We start from the raw sequence: 27,811 nt of genomic DNA, 5'->3' as shown, positions 1-27,811 counted from the left end.
TCTTCCTCTCTGTAATGTTTTAACGACTAGACTAATTATACCTCACAGAATGTAATGCATCTCTATATAACAACGTAATACCAGGCACTGTATCACATAACAGCAGAGCTTCATAATATATTGTAATTGCTTTTCGGTGTTTACTAATTCTTTTAAACCTTCATCCTTTATGATGCTGACTGATAGCTACACTCATTTAATTGCCTCAAACATCTGCTCTCATCAGCTACAAGCAGATGATCTTAATTATTCAAAATAATACCGGCTGCCTTCTCCAAGTACGACTGCTGTAGGTGCTGTAGATATATTTTAAACTTCTCAAAGTGTTCTCTGTCATTCCGACTGTACAACTCTGGCCAAACATTTTGCATTACCTAGAATTTTATGATTGAGATATAATTAAAAGAAAAAACTGTTTTGCATCCCTCTGTAGAATTAAGACATTTTGCTTCATAAAGTCAAATAAAACCTGCTAAATAATGTTACGCCAACATACTGAATTACACACCGCTTTGGAGTTTTATACATAAACAAAAATTGAAACGTGACGTTTCAAAATATAACATGAAATACTGTACTACTATTATTTTGCGATATCATTTTGCAGTTTCTTTGGTTACATGATGTTAAATAAAAGATCTAAGTTATGGTCATATAGTTTTTTTTTTTTTTTTTTTTAATTTTTATTATGTCTCAATCCTAAAATTTTGGGTGCTGCAACACTTCTGGCCAGAGCTGCACAAGCATGTAACTCTGCAGGTTGTTTTAAAACCCCAGGCTGGCTAACATGAAATTCTGAATGATTGCTAGCTGAAAAAATACATTTATAACAGTGCCACTTTATAGAAAGTCATCCTTTCTATCATTTTCACTTTATGCACATTAAGCCAGGTTAAGGGCTTTTCAGGTTTTCAGGTACGTCCATGAATGTTGTATATGTTAATGAATGGATGTTAATGAAAACCCTGGTTATGTTTAGGATAGCAATGGGAAGTGCTAGAGTTGCCATTTGAATTTTTGAGCCATGAGGTTTGAATTTCAACACATCGAGCCACGCTGAGTGTTTTTCACATTAACCCTTTTAGGATGTCCCCTCATCACAGCTGTGTTTCAGTTTTGAGCTGTCTTGCAGCTCTAATTAAATGTGTTAACGTCAACATCATATTAATGATGCACAAAGAAGCAAGTGATATAAATCTGCTACATGACAGTAACATTCCAATACATTATGAGTGGAAGTTATTCTCTGGACACTAACAATTCACAATGAATACTGTATGCACAGAATTCGTAAAGCCTTTAGTCATTCCATGTGGGGTTATTTTCCAGTCACATCTTAGAAGCTAAGAAAATGGGCTAGTCAGATCACAAGCAATGTCTCAGTCAGTACCTTGGACTCTCATATCTGTATCTATCTATAAATAAGAGTGTTTTTACAGCTATTTAAATCTGAAAATGGGCTAGTCAGATCACAAGCAATGTCTCAGTCAGTACCTTGGACTCTCATATCTGTATCTATCTATAAATAAGAGTGTTTTTACAGCTATTTAAATCTGAAAATGGGCTAGTCAGATCACAAGCAATGTCTCAATCAGTACCCTGGACTCTCATATCTGTATCTATCTATAAATAGGAGTGTTTTTACAGCTATTTAAATCTGAAAATGGGCTAGTCAGATCACAAGCAATGTCTCAGTCAGTACCCTGGACTCTTATATCTATAAATGTGACTGTTTTAAGGTCTCCTGAGTGGCACATCCGGTAAAGGCGCTCTGTGTGGAGTGCAGGATGCGCCCTATAGCCTGGAGGTCACCGATTCGAGTCCAGGCTATTCCACTGCTGACTGTGGACGGGAGTTCCCAGGAGGCGGTGCACCCCGGTGCCACCCGGTGGGGGAGATCTTAGGTCAGCCACGGTGTCCTCGGCTCACCGCGCACCAGCAACTGAAAAATGAATCCCTGCAATATAATGGACATCACCGCAACATCTACTGCATCTGATACACTTAGAAAGTGCCAGGCTATGAACATTAGCTGCTTCTGGAAATAATGAAATAAGAAACCCTGTTCAATCCAGGATATAAACCTTCAGTGTTTTTCAGTAGCATTACACAAACACTACCCTAGGATAACCATTTCAATCGCTTCAGTGTCTTATACTGAAGTTATATATATATATATACACACACACACACACGCGCGCGAGCACACGCACACACGTGCGCACACACACACACACGCACTGTGTTTCTGTTCATGTACTGCACTTCTAGAGCAGAGTTATCTTTCCTCAGTTTAAATACAGGCAGGCAGTGTTGAAAGGGTAAAGAACACAAGAACATGAGAAAAGTTTGGGCTTGTCCTTTGTTGGCACACCAGTCTCCCTCACTGTGGGATCTTATTCAAACCAACGAGTAGAACAAAGGAGGCAAACTGATGTCCTGGCTGAATTCTAAAACAGGTCAATTTAATAAGCAATTAAAAAGGATGTGGGTAGAGCTGTAAACCTGCTGAAGCTTTTTGATTCTTGAAGAGGCAGAACATAACATAAATTGAATACATTTGAATAAAAAAACACATTTCAGACTAAGAAGCTAGCTAAATTAAGACACTTACTGTGTTTCAGTATTTTGTTACATTTTTACTGTACATCCTGTTCTGCCAAAAACAACCATTTGCCAGCCAATATGTGTCCTGTTGAAGCCCATTCCCAGTCCAAATGGGAGACTTCAAGTGCATGTAAAGTGTCATAGTGTGGAGCTCAGTGAGGCCTGTATGCCAGCCCTGGAAATAGCTGCTTTCAGGGCATCCACCCAACTTGAGGACCTTTCGTGTCTCTCTACCATACCATCAATAAGTTATTCCACTTATAACCCATGTATAAAATAGAGTCACGCTGTACTATTACAAATACATCTTTTTAAATTGATAATCAAGGACTCTCAGAGTGTAGCAAGTGTGTTTCAAAAGTACAAAACGACTCTGCTGTACAAAGGGACTCTGAGTATCACACATCTTATAGGAAGAAAACTAGTGTAAACATTTTTTTTTTTTTACATTTTGAAAATGTATTTTCTTGCGAGAGGTTGTATGTCAGTTCACGTTTAGTCACGCGGACTGTCCAGTCTTGTGTTGTGTTTTGTAAATGTGCCATGTGTACAGTGGATTAGCTAGTTTACTATAATTCAGGGCTTTTGAATTAAGCAGTATTTATCTGTATTTAGACATTATACTCCAGGACAGGGCTGACCAAATCAGGACCTCAGTGTTAATAGGTATCATTAAATAAATAAGCGATTAACTGCTGGTTGTTATTTGAATTTATTTCCAGACAGCATGGTATTCTCCGATGAACTGCTCCCACAATCCTGCTGACAGGAGCGACATGTTAAACACAACAGATGACCTTGCTATAGGGGCCAGTAGGGGGTCTCTGATATCTATGACTGGTTGCTACAAGAATAGCAAACAAGAGGGAGATTGTGTCATCATGTCAGTCACTCGCATGGTCAAATCCTCTCTCAGGGAGAGAAAACAGAGCCACCCTCCCTCCAGTCCACAAGGGAACTGTTCACATGAAGTCAAATCATCTCTCAGGAAGAGAAAACACAGCCTCCCTCCCTCCACTCCACAAGGGAACTGCTCACATGAAGTCAAATCCTCTCTGAAGAAGAGAAATCACACACTCCCTCTCTCCACTCCACAAGGGAACTGCTCACATGAAGTCAAATCCTCTCTGAAGAAGAGAAATAACACGCTCCCTCCCTCCACTCCACAAGGGAACTGCTCACATGAAGTCAAATCCTCTCTGAAGAAGAGAAATAACACGCTCCCTCCCTCCACTCCACAAGGGAACTGCTCGCAAAACAAAGACAAATCAGATGCCGGTGGAATCACAGCTACTTCAGTGAGCCATATATGACTTCTGAGCTGTCCTTTGGACAGACCTGCATTCGACACTACCAGCTAAACATGTCCCCCGTCCTCTTTCCCATGCCCCTATATCAACGGCAACAGCATTCTCATCTCAGCAGGGTGTGGAGTGGAGGGGCTTTCACTTCACTCACATTGTGATGCCCTGGTCATCAAGCTGATCAGACCCTGTTATTGAGCTCCTGACACAATTGATAAATATCTCTATTAATGCAACAGGTTACAGAAGCCCAGGAGAGCAGGCCTTGTGCTTATTGTCTATGCAGCTCTCTTCCCTCCAAAGGCATATTAGTGGTGTCACCTGGATTAACCCAGAAAAAAAAACAAAAAAACTTCCAAATCATTTAAAAACTCACAAAAGCCCCACACGTCATACTAATGGTAAAGACTTGCTGACTAAGGCCTCTGTAGTGCTGAGACAGTATTACTTCATAACTGCTGTAAGTACAGTATGGGCTCTGTACCTTTTACACTGCAATTTATGCTTTAAATCTGAAGATAAAACTTTCAAATATCTAACGTCTGCAGAAACACTCACAAAAACCTCCAGTTAAAAGCTTCACTCCCGTTCGCTTATTTATTCTGTAGTATCTACACCTGTGTGTTCGCTTATTTATTCTGTAGTATCTATCTATGTGCATTCACTTGTCTGGTGCATCATTAAAACTTGCTCATGTTTTCAGTATAAAAACACGCTCCTATCTATATTCCTTTGTTTATCCTTTCAAATGGCTGCTGTGGTTATATTTATAAAAAAGAAAACAATCCACCTACTTTGATATTATAATATTTCCTGCACCCTTTGAAATCCCAAACATGCCTGTTAATTTGGACTGAATCACTTCAAGGATCACCTGAGTAATACAAGGAAAGGTGTGTGAGGTGAGGCAGGTGGAGCAACTGAGCAACTACAGCACTGTGTGAAAGGTCACCATGCATCCTCAGTCTGTTCATTTATATTTAACATCACACAGCATCAGCTGCTGTTTCAATGACAGCTTTCCTCTTCCTAACAAGATACACACACACATATGCACGTACACGCACAGACAACACACTCACACATCATTACATGATTTTCACAGTACTGTTTACCCTCATGTGCACAAACAAAGACTATTAGGGAACCCAAGCAAAAAATCTCATTAGGTTTTCTGTTGCTCTCTGATCCAAAGAAAGCACATGGATGGCTGTGTTGTGCTGACCACAGCATCAAATAATCAATGTAATCATGGTCTTCTATAGATGAAGGCACTTGCCGTAGAAAATGCTTTTCCGTCTTTTTTCTTCTTTTGAACTGCAAGCATATTTAAAAAGAAACTATTTGTAAACACCTTTCAAAGTTGAATTAAAAGGCAACAGGTTTACCTCAAACCATAACAGACACAGATTCAAAACAGAAAATATATCTCATTATCATTTAATAAACAAAGTAACCTCAGTACGAATATCCTCCAAAATGTCCTTTGCTTATAATGCAATCTGTTCCAGACTGGGAGAGAATCAGCTTTGGGCCATTGCAGGCAGGATAAATAGAAGTATTAATTAGATGCTGACTTGAAGATTCAGTCCTATTAAAGAAACACGCCCTAATAATTTCTAAACACAGAGTAGCTGTCCACAGGTTGAGTTGAGTTACACAGTCAGGGGGGTGCTGGGAGTGCCAGGGCTGTGTGAAGCTGTTGATCTTCAGGTTGAGTTACACAGTCAGGGGGGTGCTGGGAGTGCCAGGGCTGTGTGAAGCTGTTGATCTTCAGGTTGAGTTACACAGTCAGGGGGGTGCTGGGAGTGCCAGGGCTGTGTGAAGCTGTTGATCTTCAGGTTGAGTTACACAGTCAGGGGGGTGCTGGGAGTGCCAGGGCTGTGTGAAGCTGTTGATCTTCAGGTTGAGTTACACAGTCAGGGGGGTGCTGGGAGTGCCAGGGCTGTGTGAAGCTGTTGATCTTCAGGTTGAGTTACACAGTCAGGGGGGTGCTGGGAGTGCCAGGGCTGTGTGAAGCTGTTGATCTTCAGGTTGAGTTACACAGTCAGGGGGGTGCTGGGAGTGCCAGGGCTGTGTGAAGCTGTTGATCTTCAGGGGGTTCCAAAGGGAGCATGGCATTGGCTCCAGCACTCCAACATGATAGCGCTGAGTCACTTAACCCGCTACAGCAGCCCCTACTGGTCAAGAACACAGCTGCAGGGCTGGCCCTGGTCCTCCAGGGTGAAGCTACGCATTCTGCAGCCCTTCCAGCAGCAAGTATTGCTAAACACATTTCTTTTTGCAAGTATGCGATCTTGTTGCCTTGTTAGTTAGTTTAGTTTGAGCACGAAGCTGTGACGTTCACAGGTCTGTTTACATGTTGTTCTTTTTCAGTGAATCTCTTCTCATAATTTGCCATTGCTGTTTCTTTTTTTGTTCTGTGTTTTCAATAATGTAGCTGTGCCAGTGACTGCAGAATGGAGTGGATGGTTTTTAAAATTTAAAGGGGCAATCCCAAATTCTAGTCTTTTGCGGTCAGCTAATGTGGGATAATGAGCTTTCTATTAGGAACCTGTCTGGCTGAGACAATCTTTGGTGTTTATAATTGAAAATAAGAAATATATTTAGCAGTCCAACCTAAAGAAGCACACTCAAAGTTTCAGCCCATTCATTTTCAAATAAATCAAATGATTTTAGCATCATACCAGTGCATGCACATACAATACTCTTAATAATCGCACACTACCTGAAAGGTTGAAAGCACTTGTATAAAATCAAGAGTTCACTAGAATATATCCAACTGCAATCCGAAACTCCTCTATGAGACTAAGACTGTATATTAACCGTTTGGTACAAAATCAAGGCACTTATCGTTCTCACCATTTAGAGTGTGACAGACAGATTAGAGCATAAGAGTCCCCATATTTGGAATGAGGATCTTCAAAATTACTGTCGAATTTCTGCTTAGTGTCAGCAATTGGATAGGCATAGAGACTGAACTGCTCTCATCCAAAAGCAGAGTGCTCTGTTCCAGGGAAATAATAATAATAATAATAATAATAATAATAATAATAATAATAATAATAATAATAATAATAATAATAAAACTTTTTAATTCAGACAGTATGTGATAATAATAAACCTGACTTTAGTCGGATAATTTGAAGTATTCGGTTTAGGGCTCTATTGGAACTTGCATATGTACAAGTAGTTAAGCTGGAGGTCAGAGAAGTTAATGAGCATTGTTAATTCAGACAGTATGTGACAGAGCATAATCCGAGATAAACCTTGATACTCGTTACATGAATTCCTCTCTTCAATCCTGTATAATTCTTGATACTCGTTACATGAATCCCTCTCTTCAATCCTCTATAATTCTTGATATTCATTACATGAATCCCTCTCTTCAATCCTATATAATTCTTGATACTTGTTACATGAATTAATCTCTTCAATCCTTTATAATTCTTGATACTCGTTACATGAATCCCTCTCTTCAATCCTGTATAATTCTTGATACTTGTTACATGAATTAATCTCTTCAATCCTCTATAATTCTTGATATTCATTACATGAATCCCTCTCTTCAATCCTATATAATTCTTGATACTTGTTACATGAATTAATCTCTTCAATCCTTTATAATTCTTGATACTCGTTACATGAATCCCTCTCTTCAATCCTGTATAATTCTTGATACTTGTTACATGAATTAATCTCTTCAATCCTTTATAATTCTTGATACTCGTTATATGAATCCCTCTCTACAATCATGTATAATTCTTGGTACTTGTTACATGAATTAATCTCTTCAATCCTTTGTAATTCTTGATACTCGTTACATGAATCCCTCTCTTCAATCCTGTATAATTCTTGATACTTGTTACATGAATTAATCTCTTCAATCCTTTATAATCCTTGATGCTCGTTAAACTCCCTCAGAAAATCACTTGGAACACATACAACCCGTATCCACAGCATGCTCTGTTTGCAAGCAAAGGGCAGAGCTGTTGCAGTGTTTATGCATTCAGCTGAGAGCTCTCCCACTTTTTAAAGGGAGCTCGTGTCAGCCATATGATGGACTTGAGTTTAATGACTGGCTGCTCATCTATTATAAGAGTAACAGGAAATTGTTTTGATGTTGCATCAAAAGCAAAAGCCTGCCTAATCTGCAGATATATCGTAATTATTTAGGAGCAAGTTTTTAATACCAGGCAAGGCTCGCAGTACAACTGCCTGGAGATCTGCGAACCAAAAAGACAAAACAAAACAAAAAAATACTTCAGTGCAGTGCTTGGCAGGTGCAATTTGCTACATTAGGAAAAGGGTTTTACAGTATGTGGCAGAAAAAAAGCTTAATTTTTTATGAAATTCTCTTAAAAAATATTGACTATGGGAAAGAAACATCGCTTTTGGTCTGGGTGCGTCTGCGGGTCAGGGAGGCAAAATTCACAGGGACCCTTTCATTGAACCCACTGCAGTGGAACCCACTGGACAAGCGCCTTGTGATCTCAGGGACCAATTCATCGAACCCACTGCAGTGGAACCCACTGGACAAGCGCCTTGTGATCTCAGGGACCAATTCATCGAACCCACTGCAGTGGAACCCACTGGACAAGCGCCTTGTGATCTCAGGGACCACTTCATCGAACCCACTGCAGTGGAACCCACTGGACAAGTGCCTGGTGATCTCAGGGACCACTTCATCAAACCCACTGCAGTGGAACCCACTGGACAGGCGCCTGGTGATCTCAGAGACCACTTCATCAAACCCGCTGCAGTGGAACCCACTGGACAAGCGCCTGGTGATCTCAGAGACCACTTCATCAAACCCGCTGCAGTGGAACCCACTGGACAAGCGCCTGGTGATCTCAGAGACCACTTCATCAAACCCGCTGCAGTGGAACCCACTGGACAAGCGCCTGGTGATCTCAGAGACCACTTCATCAAACCCGCTGAAGTGGAACCCAGTGGACAAGCACCTGGTGATCTCAAGCGGACACCTGCAGGGTCCTCCACAGGCCAGTAGCTTGTTCTTCAGTTCCTGGGTGTAAATGAGGAAACTGGCTTGGCTGTGGAATCGGAAGACGCCCATTGAACACTGCGCCGAGGGAACATTACTGCACATTCTACATTCGGAATAAAATAATGGGTAAAACATTGAGCACTCTAAATTATTTTTAAAAATCGTACTAAATATACACTGATAAAAAAGTAATGGTAAAAAAAAAAAAAAAGATTAATGAATAATATTATATATGGAGAGTTGCAATCTCTCATAGAGCTTGGTGAAGCTTGCAGTCCTATTGCTACTATATACATGTGTGTAATAAGACTGTGACATCACTGCTGAGGCCTGTAATCGAGTGCAGTGATGACACCACCCTGTCAGAATTCTAAACAAACTGAGAACAAAGGGCAGACTCAAGATTTTCTAAGAACGAGACACAATACTTGCAAATCAACAGCTTCTCAAAAAAGGGGAAAGGGAAACGCCCTCAGCAGGCTGACTCTCTCACAGATGATGAAATACATCTGCAGTTTTCTTCAGGAGCAGTCAGAATGGTGGACTGGGTAGCGCTGCTGAACAGATATTTTTCTGAGCAGTCAGAATGGTGGAAAATTCTTCAGCTTTACAATATTTGTGTTTGTGTTCACTCGATTACAACTCTCCATATAGAATAAAGAATGACGTTTCAATAAGAGTGTGTAATGGAGCCTGTGAAGGGCTTCTCGGGGTCCTGGGCTAGGGACTCAACCTACGGTCTCATGACCTATGGTGTCCCATAATGCCTGGGAGGCTCATTGCACACACCTGTCGTTAATAGTCTATAATAATCTGTACGATGTGTCTCAGTACCAAATTATAGCTGCCATTTTAAAGGAACTAGTCCAGAGTTGTTCAGGGTTGGGTTGTGCCTGTTTTCAAATGACACATTCCATTTATCTACAGGGGTGTACAATCAAGGCAGATGGCAGGTGCTTCTGTATCCAAGGCTGCATGTACTGCATCACTGTTGTATTGATGAGAACAGTCCCTTTCTGGTGAATAGAGGCTTTAGTGTTCCACTCGCACCTGCCTGAAGGAATTGCATGTAGTAATCATTGAGCAATTTAAACACCTTGCAGAACATTTAAAGAATGCTGTTTCTAGTCCCTATTGACCATGTTATGACAGGTGTTCACATTGTTGCTCCACCTATTTATTACTGTTGATTAATCTGTTCTGCACATCCATTAAAGAAATTGCCACTTGTTATGTTTTTACTTATTTTATTAAACACAAACATGATGGCAATTTAAAATACCTTATTCTAAAACCTTCCCTGGAGCCATAGATATATAGATAGATAGATAGATAGATAGATAGATAGATAGATAGATAGATAGATAGATAGGTAGATAGATAGATAGATAGATAGATAGATAGATAGATAGATAGATAGATAGATCAGTTGATCGGTTGATCAATTGATCGATTGATCGATAAATAGATAGATAGCTGATGTGATATGTTTAAAGGTTCTGCTGTAACTGTATCTTTATTCTGGTATCTCTGTGGAATCATGGGTACGTCCTGTGTCTCTCCCTAGGGCACAATGGACTCTTGTCACTTGAATTGCTACAGACATTACAAGACAACCTAGGAGACATTCATGCAGAAACACAACCACTAAATGATCGGCACTGTGAGTCTGATTAAGGCAGTGTCTTTGGATTCTTTCAATCTGGGAGAATATTTACTTCCAACTGTTTTCTGATGTATTTCTTGTTTGTTTGTTTGCTCTTTTAAAAGATGTATCCACTGCTACATACCACATCCATAGGTTTACCATTAGGTAATCTTGTGAAGTTTGAAGTAATACGGAGATGTGTTTCAAAACGAATATGGGGCTGATTACAGAAATGACAAATTCAGAAAATACAGTATAAAGATAATACTTGTACATGTATAAAACACATTTTAGAAAGCTTTATTTTTTCATATAATATATTTGTTCATCTGTATTTGATCAGGATTTGACAGCCTCATCACAGGCTGCAGTTATGAACAACTCTCAAGAAGATTCTGAAATCTGCATTATTCTCATTTGCTTTACTTTTGAACTGGCCAGTCAGCAGTGGGAGTGAGTGTCTTTCAAGTGGCAACAGTAATAGAGGAGGAGTTCATCATTGCTGTGTCTGGGGTTAGTCTTAAGCTGAGGAAACACAAAGCCACTTTGTGGCTCAGAACTTGGTTTCAGGAAACTAGGTTTCAGGCCACTGCACAGCACACCAGGGGAGACTTGGGGTTTAATACAGCAAAGCTGCCTCAAACAAAGTCTCCCTGTATCCTGGAACCTGGTTTCATGCTACTGTTCCTGAAAACATGGCTTTGTATTCCCTCATCTTTAAAGCAAGGGAGAATCCCTTACGCATCTGATGTGACAGGCTTAAGACACAGCATTCTATTTAGAGTGTCAGCCAAAAGTTAAATATTGAAATATAAGTTTCCTATATTTTAGAGTAGTGCTACATACAAGCATCGTCATTATAAAAGTACTTTATATTCATCACTTTACATTGCTAAGAAACTGATCATGAGAGATGAAATGGCTTTGAAATAAAAACTCCAATTGTTCAGTGAGAAAGAAGCTGAGAAATCTCGCCTACTCATGCAAATCAGAGTGTGGAATGAATGCAAATGAGCAGAATTGAGAGGCAGGCCATCTTATACTTTCAATTCAACTATACTTAACCAGGGACTTCTCTCCCCACAATAACTTGCAAATTATGTGTGAGAAAAAAAAGATATATGTTGCCATGGCAGTGAAGACACATGCAGCGGTAAGCCTACCCATAGCTTAGAAAAACTGAAATATATTTGTGCCTTTAGATTAAAATATTTAAGAATATTGCAATGTGGTTTTCATGCTCACTAGTCACTGCATTCATAAACAGCGACATCTCTTCCTAAAAGATAGGGGCATATTCTTCTTTACTCAAGTCCAATTGACACCTGTTTAGGAAATGATATAAATCTGTGCTGACTTTAAAAATATGAGGAATAAACAGCTTGAAGCCTTGCTTTATATTATTGATTTATTTAACTGTACTATTGTAAAAAGGGGTTTCTCCTTTCAAAAAACACAAGTTAATTAAGGACTCATGAGTTCTGCTTAATGGTACTTTTGTATTATTATTATTATATTATTATTATTATTATTATTATTATTATTATTATTATTATTATTATTATTAATAATAATAATAATAATAATAATAATAATAATAATAATAATAATAATAATAACATGTTTGGTCGATTATATAGTTTTAGAATAAGAGATGGCCATATTAACACAATAGAACATTATCAGTGTGATCCAGTAGGAAAGGTTAAATCTATTTATTTTGTCCCTTGCTGTGCTATAGGCATAGAAATCAACTGTTAGCACACCATGCAAGCAAACGGTATGAAATTCAGTTCTGCAATGATTCCCACCTTGCAAGCAAACGGCATGAAATTCAGTTCTGCAGTAATTCCCACCTTGCAGCAAACGGCATGAAATTCAGTTCTGCAGTAATTCCCACCTTGCAAACACCATCTCCCCCAACAACCTTGTGAGTGTAAATAACCACTGTTTTCAGTATAGTCCAGAGGTGCATGATGCAGCAATAGTCAATGGGTGAATGCACAGTGAATCTGAGATGAATCTCATGTACAGTATGCCTGGTACTTCAGATGACTGACAATGTAATAATCTCATGTTATTCTTGAGCGTCTGGAAAAAGCATAACAATAACAATCAATATATTATAAACACCCTCCCACACACATACAACACACACACACACACACACACACACACACACATGCACACACACACACACACTGACACTTAGATACACATACACACACAAGCACACACTGACACTGAGATACACACACACACACACAGACTGACACACCCCCCCCCCCCACACACACGCACCCACACAAATAGACCTCTATTTCTTGAAGCTTTTTACTTTTCTAAAAGAAAATTTTACAAAACTAGCGAGAAATTACTTAATTTTCTGGGTTGCTTTTCAAAAGTTGTGTAGCATTATCAGTTTGTTCATTTCTTGAAAACAATGCACAATTGCACACTGCAGTCAAACACTTTGATAAATAGGGGTCAAGGTCCTATAGCACTTTAATGCTCATTTAAGAGCTCACATTGCATCCGGCTAAGTGGGCTTGCTTGGATTCCATTACAGTGAAGACACAGTGTGCACTGGATTCCATTACAGTGAAGACACAGTGTGCACTGGATTACATTACAGTGAAGACACAGTGTGCACTGGATTCCATTACAGTGAAGACACAGTGTGCACTGGATTCCATTACAGTGAAGACACAGTGTGCACTGGATTCCATTACAGTGAAGACACAGTGTGCACTGGATTCCATTACAGTGAAGACACAGTGTGCACTGGATTCCATTACAGTGAAGACACAGTGTGCACTGGATTTCGTTACAGTGAAGACACATTGTGTATGGGTTCTGTTACAGTGAAGACACAGTGTGCACTGGATTCCATTACAGTGAAGACACAGTGTACACTGGATTCTGTTACAGTGAAGACAAGTGTACACTGGATTCCATTACAGTGAAGACACTGTGTGCACTGGATTCCATTACAGTGAAGACACAGTGTGCATTGGATTCCATTACACTGAAGAAAGTGTGCACTGGATTCCATTACAGTGAAGACAGAGCGTACACTGGATTCCATTACAGTGAAGACACAGTGTGCACTGGATTACATTACAGTGAAGACACAGTGTACACTGGATTCCATTACAGTGAAGACACAGTGTGCACTGGATTCCATTACAGTGAAGACACAGTGTGCACTGGATTCCATTACAGTGAAGACACAGTGTGCACTGGATTCCATTGTGGTGAAGACACAGTGTGCACTGGATTCCATTACAGTGAAGACACAGCGTGCACTGGATTCCATTGCGGTGAAGACACAGTGTGCGCTGGGTTCCATTGCAATGAAGACACAGTGTGCACTGGAAGTCACTCAGCTTTTAGAGCAACATAATTATTTGGATTGTACTTATTGAAACATCATGAAAGCTCTTCATTTTGCAATGGGTTGCAGGGGCTTTTCTACTTCATGTGATTTTCATTTAATTAAATTTTCAATGTATTATTTTGCAAGTACTGCACCTACTTTAAAACACTGAAAAGGAGCAGACTTGGTCTGAATCCCAGATGCACAGCTGTATCCTTACTCCACTATATTTCCGTAAAATCCTGAAAGTCAAGAAAGGCTGTCTCTGCTCAGTGCAAGGATGGGTGGTTTGTCTCTGCTCAGTGCACGGATGGATGGTTTGTCTCTGCTCAGTGCATGGATGGGTGGTTTGTCTCTGCTCAGTGCATGGATGGGTGGTTTGTCTCTGCTCAGTGCATGGATGGGTGGTTTGTAAAGCATCTTTGATGTCTTAGGATCTGATGTTGGTTGCTCAGTAGGGGGTACTTTCCATTCTTGTTCCCCAGCATGGTGATAGAAATTATATTTCTCATATTTCAATTGAAAGTTTTATTCCAAAAAAGGGGAACACCATAGTGCAAAAGGTCACTGTCTTGCTATAGCAGCCTATTAATAAGAAACCCATTTCTTGAGGCTGTACAACTTACATTAATTGCAATGCTGTTTGTTCGGTTACATAAAAACACTTGTTGCTAGCTTAATGTGCCTTTCTAATGAGCAACTAGCCTTCTTGTAAATTCCACATGCATGTCTCTGTGCCTGGAGCTTCTCCTGTACCACGGCTGTAACCATGACAGCAGACTATTTGAACAGGAAGAAATGAGCCATTGTTCTGGTAATTCGGAGAGCAGCTACACATGGCAAAGGTATGGAGAGCTAGGTTTGCTGGTGTGGGATTCATTAATTCACAAAGCTGATTCTGGTACTAGTACTAATGTGAGTTCTTCAACCGGTTAAAGTGTGCTTCACGTTTTAGCACACACTGTCTAATCTACCCTCTGAGGTGCACTTGCTTTATTCCCCAGGTCTCTGGATCAATGCCTTGCTTAGAACACCACCATGCTTGAAACTAAATTATAGAAGTGGAAAGCCCAAGTTAAACAACAGCACATGAAAGTATATAAAAGCAGTCAGATGGCCCCAGTTGAAGCACAAAACATTTGGGGCTGTGAGTGGCTGATTCAACAGCTGTGGGTACAGGACTGGTAGCTTTCGTCAGCGCAAATTGTTAATTTCTAGTTTGGTTCCATTCTTCCTATCTGAAAACTGATAGTTATGATGATTACACGAGTATGTGAAGCAGTTCGTTCCAGCAGCATCAACTGTCCCCTGGCTTTTTTCCATCCAGGTATGTGTTTCTCCAACAAGATATTCACTTGTAATACTGTACTTTTTAACACACAAAGCAATTAGAGTTGAAACCGTGATTATACGAGGTACAGAGCTGGAACCGTCACTATCCCCACCTAACTAACCCCGTATCCACACATTTCCTGTATACACCCGAGCTCCGCCTACTGAGTCAGCTGTGAACAAAATGGCTGTATTCCTCAAGGAGAGTACTGGCGCATATGTGTGCTTTACTTGAGAATCCTGCATTGGCTCAGGTGACCCGGAAAAGTGGGTTGGGATCGGGTCGGAATGTAAACTTTTTCAGCGTTTGCGGTTCTGGTGCCTGAGAAAAAATTTAATTTTCAGGTCACCAAAAACATTTCCTGTCCTTTCAGCATACTTGCCTGTAGCCCTTTCCCAAATAACGTATTGCGGTAAATGTACTGGTATTTAGGGAGCAGTCAGCTGACTAAGCAGTGTTCTCGGTTTGTTTTGCCGTTTGTTTGATACGTGGCAAGATCCTTTTATCACATCTGCTTGGTGATATTAAAAATGCCTGTGGACGAAGTGAAACAAAAGGTAGCGCAGGGTTTATATCATGTAGTGGATAATAGTGTGAGAGGTAAATCACAAGTGTGCAATTATTTTGGAATCATCACAAATGAAAATAATGAACATGTGACTGGATTTGTTGCTTGTAAAACCTGTCATTATGTTTTTGTGAATGACAGCCACAAAACAGGCACATCTCTGCGAAAATGTAATGTGTTACAATGTTAAAATATATCCAGACCACTACAGAAAATGACCACGCTGTATTGCCTATCGTATAAACTCAATCTGTGGAGAATGGTAGAGATATCTATGTGTGAATGTTGAGTGGGAGCGAGTCAGTCGACCCAGGCAGTAGGTAAAGGACAAACACTTGTGGGTTCGGGTCGGGTCGCGGGTCTTATTAAAGCGGGTCGGGTCACAGGTAAGAAGACGGTCCTGCAGCAGGTTGCTTGTTTGGGTCTACTAATGCACTTCACAGCCCACTACCATCAAACTACTACACTTCACACCCCACTACCCGAAACTACTGCACTTCACAGCCCACTACCATCAAACTACTACACTTCACACCCCACTACCCGAAACTACTGCACTTCACAGCCCACTACCATCAAACTACTGCACTTCACAGCCCACTACCATCAAACTACTGCACTTCACAGCCCACTACCATCAAACTACTACACTTCACACCCCACTACCCGAAACTACTGCACTTCACAGCCCACTACCATCAAACTACTACACTTCACACCCCACTACCCGAAACTACTGCACTTCACAGCCCACTACCATCAAACTACTACACTTCACACCCCACTACCCGAAACTACTGCACTTCACAGCCCACTACCATCAAACTACTGCACTTCACACCCCACTACCCAAAACTACTGCACTTCACACCCCACTACCCGAAACTACTGCACTTCACAGCCCACTACCCGACATGCAAACTACTACACTGCACTCACACCCCACTACCCGAAACTACTGCACTTCACACCCCACTACCATCAAACTACTGCACTTCACACCCCACTACCACCAAACTACTGCACTTCACACCCCACTACCATCAAACTACTACACTTCACACCCCACTACTGCATGTCACAGCCCAAAACTACTGCATTTCACACCCCACTACCCGAAACTACTGCACTTCACAGCCCACTACCATCAAACTACTACACTTCACACCCCACTACCATCAAACTACTGCACTTCACAGCCCACTACCCCAAACTACTGCACTTCACAGCCCACTACCCGAAACTACTGCACTTCACACCCCACTACCCCAAACTACTGCACTTCACAGCCCACTACCATCAAACTACTGCACTTCACACCCCACTACCATCAAACTACTGCACTTCACACCCCACTACCATCAAACTACTGCACTTCACACTGCCCACTACCATCAAACTACTGCACTTCACAGCCCACTACCATCAAACTACTGCACTTCACACCCCACTACCCGAAACTACTGCACTTCACAGCCCACTACCATCAAACTACTACACTTCACACCCCACTACCCGAAACTACTGCACTTCACAGCCCACTACCATCAAACTACTGCACTTCACACCCCACTACCCGAAACTACTGCACTTCACAGCCCACTACCATCAAACTACTGCACTTCACACCCCACTACCCGAAACTACTGCACTTCACAGCCCACTACCATCAAACTACTGCACTTCACACCCCACTACCCGAAACTACTGCACTTCACAGCCCACTACCAAAACTACTGCACTTCACACCCCACTACCCGAAACTACTGCACTTCACAGCCCACTACCATCAAACTACTGCACTTCACACCCCACTACCCGAAACTACTGCACTTCACAGCCCACTACCATCAAACTACTGCACTTCACACCCCACTACCCGAAACTACTGCACTTCACAGCCCACTACCATCAAACTACTGCACTTCACACCCCACTACCCGAAACTACTGCACTTCACAGCCCACTACCATCAAACTACTGCACTTCACACCCCACTACCCGAAACTACTGCACTTCACAGCCCACTACCATCAAACTACTACACTTCACACCCCACTACCCGAAACTACTGCACTTCACAGCCCACTACCATCACAACTACCCAAACTACTGCACTTCACACCCCACTACCCGAAACTACTGCACTTCACACCCCACTAACCCAAACTACTGCACTTCACAGCCCACTACCACCAAACTACTACACTTCACACCCCACTACCATCAAACTACTGCACTTCACACCCCACTACCCCAAACTACTGCACTTCACAGCCCACTACCATCAAACTACTGCACTTCACACCCCACTACCCGAAACTACTGCACTTCACACCCCACTACCATCAAACTACTGCACTTCACACCCCACTACCATCAAACTACTGCACTTCACACCCCACTACCATCAAACTACTGCACTTCACACCCCACTACCCCAAACTACTGCACTTCACACCCCACTACCCTCAAACTACTGCACTTCACAGCCCACTACCCGATCAAACTACTGCACTTCACAGCCCACTACCATCAAACTACTACACTTCACACCCCACTACCCGAAACTACTGCACTTCACAGCCCACTACCATCAAACTACTGCACTTCACACCCCACTACCATCAAACTACTGCACTTCACACCCCACTACCATCAAACTACTGCACTTCACACCCCACTACCCCAAACTACTGCACTTCACAGCCCACTACCATCAAACTACTGCACTTCACACCCCACTACCCGAAACTACTGCACTTCACAGCCCACTACCATCAAACTACTGCACTTCACACCCCACTACCCGAAACTACTGCACTTCACAGCCCACTAATCAAACTACTGCACTTCACACCCCACTACCCGAAACTACTGCACTTCACAGCCCACTACCATCAAACTACTGCACTTCACAGCCCACTACCCGAAACTACTGCACTTCACAGCCCACTACCATCAAACTACTGCACTTCACACCCACTACCCGAAACTACTGCACTTCACAGCCCACTACCATCAAACTACTGCACTTCACACCCCACTACCCGAAACTACTGCACTTCACAGCCCACTACCATCAAACTACTGCACTTCACACCCCACTACCCGAAACTACTGCACTTCACAGCCCACTACCATCAAACTACTGCACTTCACACCCCACTACCCGAAACTACTGCACTTCACAGCCCACTACCATCAAACTACTACACTTCACACCCCACTACCCGAAACTACTGCACTTCACAGCCCACTACCATCAAACTACTGCACTTCACACCCCACTACCCGAAACTACTGCACTTCACAGCCCACTACCATCAAACTACTGCACTTCACACCCCACTACCCAAAACTACTGCACTTCACAGCCCACTACCCCAAACTACTGCACTTCACACCCCACTACCCAAAACTACTGCACTTCACACCCCACTACTACTGCACTTCACAGCCCACTACCATCAAACTACTACACTTCACACCCCACTACCCGAAACTACTGCACTTCACACCCCACTACCATCAAACTACTGCACTTCACACCCCACTACCATCAAACTACTGCACTTCACACCCCACTAAACTACCCAAACTACTGCACTTCACAGCCCACTACCACTTCACAAACTACTGCACTTCACACCCCACTACCATCAAACTACTGCACTTCACACCCCACTAACCCAAACTACTGCACTTCACACCCCACTACCCCAAACTACTGCACTTCACACCCCACTACCATCAAACTACTACACTTCACACCCCACTACCCGAAACTACTGCACTTCACAGCCCACTACCATCAAACTACTGCACTTCACACCCCACTACCCGAAACTACTGCACTTCACAGCCCACTACCATCAAACTACTGCACTTCACACCCCACTACCCGAAACTACTGCACTTCACAGCCCACTACCACCAAACTACTGCACTTCACACCCCACTACCCGAAACTACTGCACTTCACAGCCCACTACCATCAAACTACTACAAACTACTGCACTTCACACCCCACTACCATCAAACTACTGCACTTCACACCCCACTACCATCAAACTACTGCACTTTCACACCCCACTACCCCAAACTACTGCACTTCACAGCCCACTACCATCAAACTACTACACTTCACACCCCACTACCCGAAACTACTGCACTTCACAGCCCACTACCATCAAACTTCTGCACTTCACACCCCACTACCATCAAACTACTGCATTTCACACCCCACTACCATCAAACTACTGCATTTCACACCCCACTACCATCAAACTACTGCATTTCACACCCCACTACCATCAAACTACTGCATTTCACACCCCACTACCATACTACAAACTACTGCATTTCACACCCCACTACCATCAAACTACTGCATTGCACACCCCACTACCCCAATCTACTGCATTGCACATCCTACTAACCCAAACTACTGCTGCATATAGGCTTTTGATGCATCGTTCCTCCAGTGACTTCACTGTCAAATACGATACATCCCTGAAGTGTGTTAACATAGGATTGATATTGCCAAGTGTTGTAAATGCAAAATATAAGGTTTTACAATCCAATCCACTTATAGAAAATAAGAACATAAGAAAGTTTACAAACAAAAGGAAGCCATTCGGCCCATCTTACTTGTTTGGTTGTTAGTAGCTTATTGATCCCAGAATCTCATCAACCAGCTTCTTGAAGGATCCCAGGGTAGCAGCTTCAACAACATTACTGGACAGTTGCTTCCAGACTCCCACAATTCTCTGTGTAAAAAAGTGCCTCCTATTTTCTGTTTTGAATGCAATTTTACTGTGGCAAATGTTGCTGTATTTTCTGTATTAATTATTAAACACATCCTTTAGAGTGTTTCCTCTGGGTGAGTCACTTCAACCTGTTCCTTTGCCTGCCCGGCCCGGCTGGTGTAATATTATAGTAAGGTCCTCATTAATAGCCAAAACGCAACACTGCTGATCGATTGTGAACCAATAATATCAAACTATAAAGCAACCATTAAAGTACTGCATCAATAATGTAATGGAAGAGCCTCTTCCTCATCATCATCCGCATGCAATGCACAGGAAACTAACTTCCTTAAACTAGAAAAGAAGGGGGGAGAAATCAACAAAAAAACAGAAGGGAGACCGCATCAAAACAAGAACAACAACTCAGGTAAGACAACCATTAAATGTATTTATCTAAATGCTAGAAGTATCAGAAACAAAATTCTAGAACTTGAAGCTACTGCACTAACAGGTAACTATGATGTGATAGGTGTTACAGAAACGTGGTTATCTGAGAGTGATGGGGACGAATATAATATTTGTGGATATACACTGTATAGGAAAGACAGGCAGGACAGAAGAGGAGGAGGGGTAGCGCTATACATAAGAAACAGTCTTGAAGCCCAGGTGTTAAACCTGGACAAAGAAAATAAAACCGAATCAATATGGGTCAGAATAACAGACAAAAATTCAAAAGGCATAATAATAGGAGCATGCTATAGACCGCCAGATTCAGACGGTGAGCACAATAATCTGTTATACAATGACATTAGAAATGTGTGTAGCAAAGGAGAAGCCATACTAATGGGGGATTTCAACTTCCCCCAAATAAAATGGGAAAACCCGGTGGGTAGCGCGAAGGATGAAATAGAAATGGTGGAAATGACAAATGACTGCTTCCTAACACAATTTGTGAAGGCACCCACTAGAGGGGAGGCATGCCTTGATTTAGTCTTTTCAAATAACGAAGATAGAATAACTAAAACAAAGGTCAGAGAACCATTGGCAAACTCAGACCACAACATGGTCTCATTTGATGTGTTTTTTAAATCCCCAATAGTAAAGAATAAAGCTAAGGTTAACAAATTTAAACTAACCAAACCTGCGGTGTACCACAGGGATCAATATTAGGTCCTCTGCTATTCCTAATCTACATTAATGATTTAGATTCTGGTATAGTAAGCAAACTTGTTAAATTTGCAGACGACACAAAAGTAGGAGGAGTGGCAAACACTGTTGCAGCAGCAAAGGTCATTCAAAATGATCTAGACAAGATTCAGAACTGGGCAGACACATGGCAAATGACATTTAATAGAGAAAAGTGTAAGGTACTGCACGCAGGAAATAAAAATGTACATTATAAATATCATATGGGAGATATTGAAATTGGAGAAGGAATCTATGAAAAAGACCTAGGAGTTTTTGTTGACTCAGAAATGTCTTCATCTAGACAATGTGGGGAAGCTATAAAAAAGGCTAACAAGATGCTCGGATACATTGTGAAAAGTGTTGAATTTAAATCAAGGGAAGTAATGTTAAAACTGTACAATGCATTAGTAAGACCTCATCTTGAATATTGTGTGCAGTTCTGGTCACCTCGCTATAAAAAAGATATTGCTGCTCTAGAAAGAGTGCAAAGAAGAGCGACCAGAATTATTCCGGGCTTAAAAGGCATGTCATATGCAGACAGGCTAAAAGAATTGAATCTGTTCAGTCTTGAACAAAGAAGACTACGTGGCGACCTAATTCAAGCATTCAAAATTCTAAAAGGTATTGACAGTGTCGACCCAAGGGACTTTTTCAGCCTGAAAAAAGAAACAAGGACCAGGGGTCACAAATGGAGTTTAGAAAAAGGGGCATTCAGAACAGAAAATAGGAGACACTTTTTTACACAGAGAATTGTGAGGGTCTGGAATCAACTCCCCAGTAATGTTGTTGAAGCTGACACCCTGGGATCCTTCAAGAAGCTGCTTGATGAGATTTTGGGATCAATAAGCTACTAACAACCAAACGAGCAAGATGGGCCGAATGGCCTCCTCTCGTTTGTAAACTTTCTTATGTTCTTATGTTCTTATGAAACAAGAGCAGCTATTCAAAACCTCAACTCTTAACTCACTTTAGATCACAAACAAATGCTCGTACAAACTAATGCATCTTCACACGCGAGAGGAAAATGAAAACAAACTCAGACTCATTAGAGCACATTTACTAAGCTTTTGAGTCAGTGCCACTTTTCAAAACTAGTGAAAAACAACACAGATATAAGTAAGTGCAGGTTAAGTGCATGTAAAGGTGAATGGCAACACTTTACAGTAAGTGTTTCCAATTACAGTGCATTCACGTGGTAGTTACTTAGTGAATACATGTGAACTTACATAAACTTACAATGGTATTATGCATAGTTACAATGTACTTAACGTGTAAGTTATTTTGTACAAAATACGTAAGTAAATAAATGTATCAGAAAATGGTTAGGGTTAAGGTTAGAGTTCAGGTTAGGGACGTTAGTGTTAGGGTTAGGGTTAAGGTTAGGGTAAGGGTTACAGTTAGGGTCACAGTTAGGTTGAGGGAGGGTTAGAGTTAGGGTTAGGGATATTGTAAGGTTAGGGTTAGGGTTAGGGTTAGAGTTAAGGTTAGGGTAAGGGTTAGAGTTTTCCAATCAGTGTAAATCCCAACTCCACACCAACAGTTCAATCCACATCCCTATCACAGGGTTAGGGTTTAGGGTAGGGTTAGGTTTAGGGTTAGGGTTAGGGTTAGGGTTAGGGTTAGGGTTAGGGTAGTGTAAGGTTAGGGTTAGGGTTAGGGTTAGGGTTAGGGTTAGGGTTAAGGTTAGGTTAAGGGTTACAGTTAGGGTCACAGTTAGGTTGAGGGAGGGTTAGAGTTAGGGTTAGGGATAATGTAAGGTTAGGGTTAGGGTTAGGGTTAGGGTTAGGGATAGGTATAGGGTTAGGGTTAGGGTTAGGGATAGCGTTAGGTTAGGCTTAGGGTTCAGATTGGGATTATAGCATGCAAAAAGACTTACACATAAAGTACAGTGTAACAGTTAATATGCATAGTTACAATGTACTTATTGTGTAAATCTTTGTGCATGATGTATGTAAGTACACAATTGTATCAGAAAAAGATTAGGGTTGCGGGTCACATTGTGCAAATAGATTTACACATGAAGTACATTGTAACTACAGTATATATACTAATATTGTAATTGTGTGTAAGTGCACATGTTTTTACTAAGTAACTCCTATGTAAATACATAGTAATTAGAAACACAATGTACAGTGTTACCAGATAAATAGCCTTTTCTTTATTGATAGCTTAAGTAAAAGATGCAATTCACCTTTACAATAGCGTGTGTGTGTGTGTGTGTGTGTGTGTGTGTGTGTGTGTGTGTGTGTGTGTGTGTGTGTGTGTGTGTGTGTTTCATACAGGAACATGTGACAGCTCTGACATGAACTCCAGGTAACATGCACTGGAATTATTGTGTTAGCTCTGTGTTCTTTAAAGGCAGCATCTTTCTTAATTGAGTTTAAACCAAGCATTAGCAGGAATGCCAGCAAACAATGCATTAGAATCAGGAAGCCCAGATTATAGGAAGGCATAGACCAATTTAGAATGTTTGATACAGGTCTAAGATTTCAGAAAAAGACATATAAATAAATAAACTGATAATGAGCACTTAAGGTCAAAATTTAAACCATCTCAGGTTTCAACCTCCACATTAGTTCCACAGATAAACCATCACCTGCAGAATCAAGACAGATTTACATCCGTATGGAAATGTGTCAGGAGTCTGCATTGCAATCCCAACGGAAATGTGTCAGGAGTCTGCATTGCAATCCTCATGGAAATGTGTCAGGAGTCTGCATTGCAATCCCTATGGAAATGTGTCAGGAGTCTGCATTGCAATCCCTATGGAAATGTGTCAGATGTCTGCATTGTGGGCCCTACTTGTTTTCAGATCTTGAACAGTTGCATATTTCAAGTTAGCTATAACGTTGTATAAGTAACTTGAACTGCAACTGTTTAAGAACTGAAAACAGAATGTTTGATATAGCCACAGGGGGTACCCAGGACTGAGTTTGAGATCCCCTGCTATAGGACATTTCAAAGTCTAACATAAAATATTGTACTACCTTTATGATTATTAATATTCAATAAAATATCCAAATTATGCTCATATAGTTGTTTTTTTTAAAAATATTTTTTATTAAGTGAATGCCAAAGATAGATTTCTGGTAAACTTGTTATGTATTCACTAGTACTAAAAGGAAACTGTCCCTACCTCAAGTGGTCTGCATCCCTTTCTAATGAATAGAATCAGCAGTTTGTATGGTGTTCTTCCAAATGGTGGCCTTATCTTGTGTATCAAGAGCCACAATTTTATTATTGGCTCCCATGATGATGTACTGTAATATAGTGTGTGTGTGTGTGTGTGTGTGTGTGTGTGTGTGTGTGTGTGTATGTGTGTGTGTGTGTGTGTGTGTTTGCATGTGTTTGTGTGTATGTGTGTGTATGTAGTGTTTATATATGTAATGTTTGCTGAAGACCACACTCGTCAATATTGGATTACAGTGTTAAGGCAATAATACTTATTGACGCCAGGTTCTAGGCCTCTTAGACCCGTGGTATTGGTGCTGCAATGCTTTGACGCTTCTGATGCCTCTACCTGCCAAACCCACTGTTCTGCAGTGAATCTTTTGAACATAGCAGGTTTACAAATCTGCCATTCATCGTGCATAAACATGTGCGCAACAATTACAAGTCACGACCGCGTTAACAGAGGAACTGCAAAATAGTCAAACAAAAATATTTTCTACAAAATTGCATTTTTGTAAACAGCTTGTGTTTCGGGCATCGTGACATCATGATATGTTTATACAGGCATTAAAGTCCAGTTGACACCTAACTTTTTTTATTATTCTTTTTTTTTTTTAAACTAAGGCTTAACATATCACCAGTTAAAACACGTTGAAACTCTACAATATAAAAAAGATATACTGCACAATCATTTCCGACATTGTTAATGTTGCTGCTTGTAATGTCTGTGATCCATGAGCAACTGACACAGAGGCAACTGACAAAGACAATCAACAAGTAATAAGAGGTCTGTGCGCTGGCAGCAAGCTGTACCGATGCAATTCCACGTGGAGTTCACATTTCAGTACCCTGGACAGCGCACAACGGGATACAATACATTTACATTTGAACGTGTAAAGCATAGGCAAACGCGTGGATCCCAATCGGACACACCTCCTGTCATAACGTGTCGTTTGAAATAAGTTTATCCCTGTGATCTCAGCGTGTAGATTTTCAACAGACGCTATAGAGTCTATTCTACACACGTTACGATAGTAAGGTCGGAGTTAGAGCAAGTCCTCGCGTTGCAATAACGACCTCACACAGAACACCCGAAAGATAACACGTTTACCACGAGCCACGCTTAGCACCCGCTTCAGTGGATATTAATTATACTCGCTTAAATCACCTGCTTATTTCAGTCAAATATGCAATTGCTAATTGTATATGCAGAGTCCCAGAGACAGGGCTATAACTAATGCGGTTCAGGGCACGCATAGCATCTAATTAGCCTTTCTTCACACACAGCTGAACGTCTCGTTGCTGTTTTCATGTAAACTATAAGATGCTAATAACAAACAGTCTTCATGCACTACAAGATTCCAGTACATTAATATCTCGTGTACCAGATCGGGCAGTTACCATTTCAATATTTTTTTAGTTCATATCAGTAACTGAAAACGTTTTTTTTTTTTTTTTTTTTTTTTTTTTTTTGTCAAACAAACATTAGGCCAATTACAGTGGCCTGTCAAGATACCCCTTCTATATCGTGACATGTCCTGCATGGGTGTAGCATGTAATCCTCGTGCTCGCAGGAAATTCAGACAGTTCATAAAGCACTCATGTGTCGCTTACCATGTTTACTTCTGATACCATGTCTATACTGGCTACGTCTATGCTCATCCCAACAGCAACCGGGGGACCTAAAAGAGAACCATAAAATATCTCGGTGAAGCATATTGTGAGGTACTAACCGGAGCGCTCGTTAATTCACATAGACACTGTTGTAAACAAACAAACTATCAAACAAGAGCAGACGTACCTCCAAAATCTGGTCTGAGGCGTATGTCATATCCGTTTAACAGGTTATCCACAGTCTCTTTTACAAACGACATGTTCCCCGGCTCATTGGCGCTGTAAGAAAGAAAACAAACACACCGGGATGAAATCTGTTTTTAATAAGAAAGAAGAATCGCTCGCTCCAACAGTGTAAAGTGAAATGCCTACCTCTGTGCACAGCACACCACTGCTACTAAGACTGGTGCCGAAAGAATACCAAACAGTCGCCTTCTCTGAAACCCCCACATTCCTTAAGGTGATCTTTTATAAACAACAGAACTGTGTCAACACAACGCTGTTAAGTACCACCTAAACGCAACCCAAGCGCCTAAAGCAGAATGTATTCAATTGACAGGTCTTTGAAGAAGTTTTTTTTTTTTTTTTTTGGTGAAATGTCTTGTGTGTTAGAGAGAAGGTTTCGGCTCAATCTATTGTGTCCAACACCCCTCCTTGGGAGTGAGAGATGTAATTAAAAAGAGCTCTCGGGAAAGATGATGCATTTTGCCCAAGACATCGCCGGCGAAGCAGTACTGACTCTCCTGGCTTGATTAACTTGACCTCCACTTCACTTCATCGCGCTTCTTCAGTTTTGTTTTCCGCTTCTTCGATAACCCCTTTGTAATATCCCCTCCCCCTTTACAACAATCTTTTTTTTATATAAAACCGTGACATACATCGACCGCAATAAGATTATGCTTTCACGCGAAACATCATCTCTGTGCAATACCTCCGATTTCGTGTAATTCCATACTTGTATCCTGTTTATATTGAGAGCCCTAAACCAGGGTTTTTAGTGTTGCACTGGACAGTCATTGAAATTGGATGATCCCAACCCACGCTGGCTTGTTTGTGAAAATTGACGTGCCAGGCATAAAGGATTCACTATATAGCAAAGCACCCACGTGATACGCGGGGCTGAAAGCTTGTAGAAGTGGGGTCCAGCTGATTGGCAGAGTTCACGATCACATACAAGCTCCGGGGGTTAGCAGCAATGGTACTGAGGTGCGAACCTCCCTTCGGGATGAATACAACAGAG

At 41.3% G+C, this 27,811-nt stretch overlaps 1 protein-coding gene across 2 annotated transcripts in view; it reads right to left on the bottom strand.

The window, feature by feature from the left end:
- The window catches only part of LOC121321017 (gamma-aminobutyric acid receptor subunit beta-3), a 54,588-nt gene extending 26,982 nt beyond the window's left edge, over positions 1-27,606 (bottom strand). For both annotated transcript variants that reach the window (XM_041259914.1, XM_041259913.1), the window contains exons 1-3: positions 26,944-27,606; positions 26,759-26,850; positions 26,572-26,639 (exon numbers count right to left, since the gene is read on the bottom strand). In XM_041259914.1, coding sequence (XP_041115848.1) covers positions 26,572-26,639; positions 26,759-26,850; positions 26,944-27,023 — 240 coding nt within the window. In that variant the 5' untranslated portion in view covers positions 27,024-27,606. The remainder of the gene's footprint in view (positions 1-26,571; positions 26,640-26,758; positions 26,851-26,943) is intronic.
- Between the last annotated feature and the right edge of the window lie 205 nt (positions 27,607-27,811).

This window comes from Polyodon spathula, chromosome 9 (genome assembly GCF_017654505.1).
Source record: "Polyodon spathula isolate WHYD16114869_AA chromosome 9, ASM1765450v1, whole genome shotgun sequence".
NCBI lineage: Eukaryota > Metazoa > Chordata > Actinopteri > Acipenseriformes > Polyodontidae > Polyodon > Polyodon spathula.
Note: the sequence above shows the minus strand (reverse complement) of the source record. Positions and strands in the feature narration are given on the sequence as shown.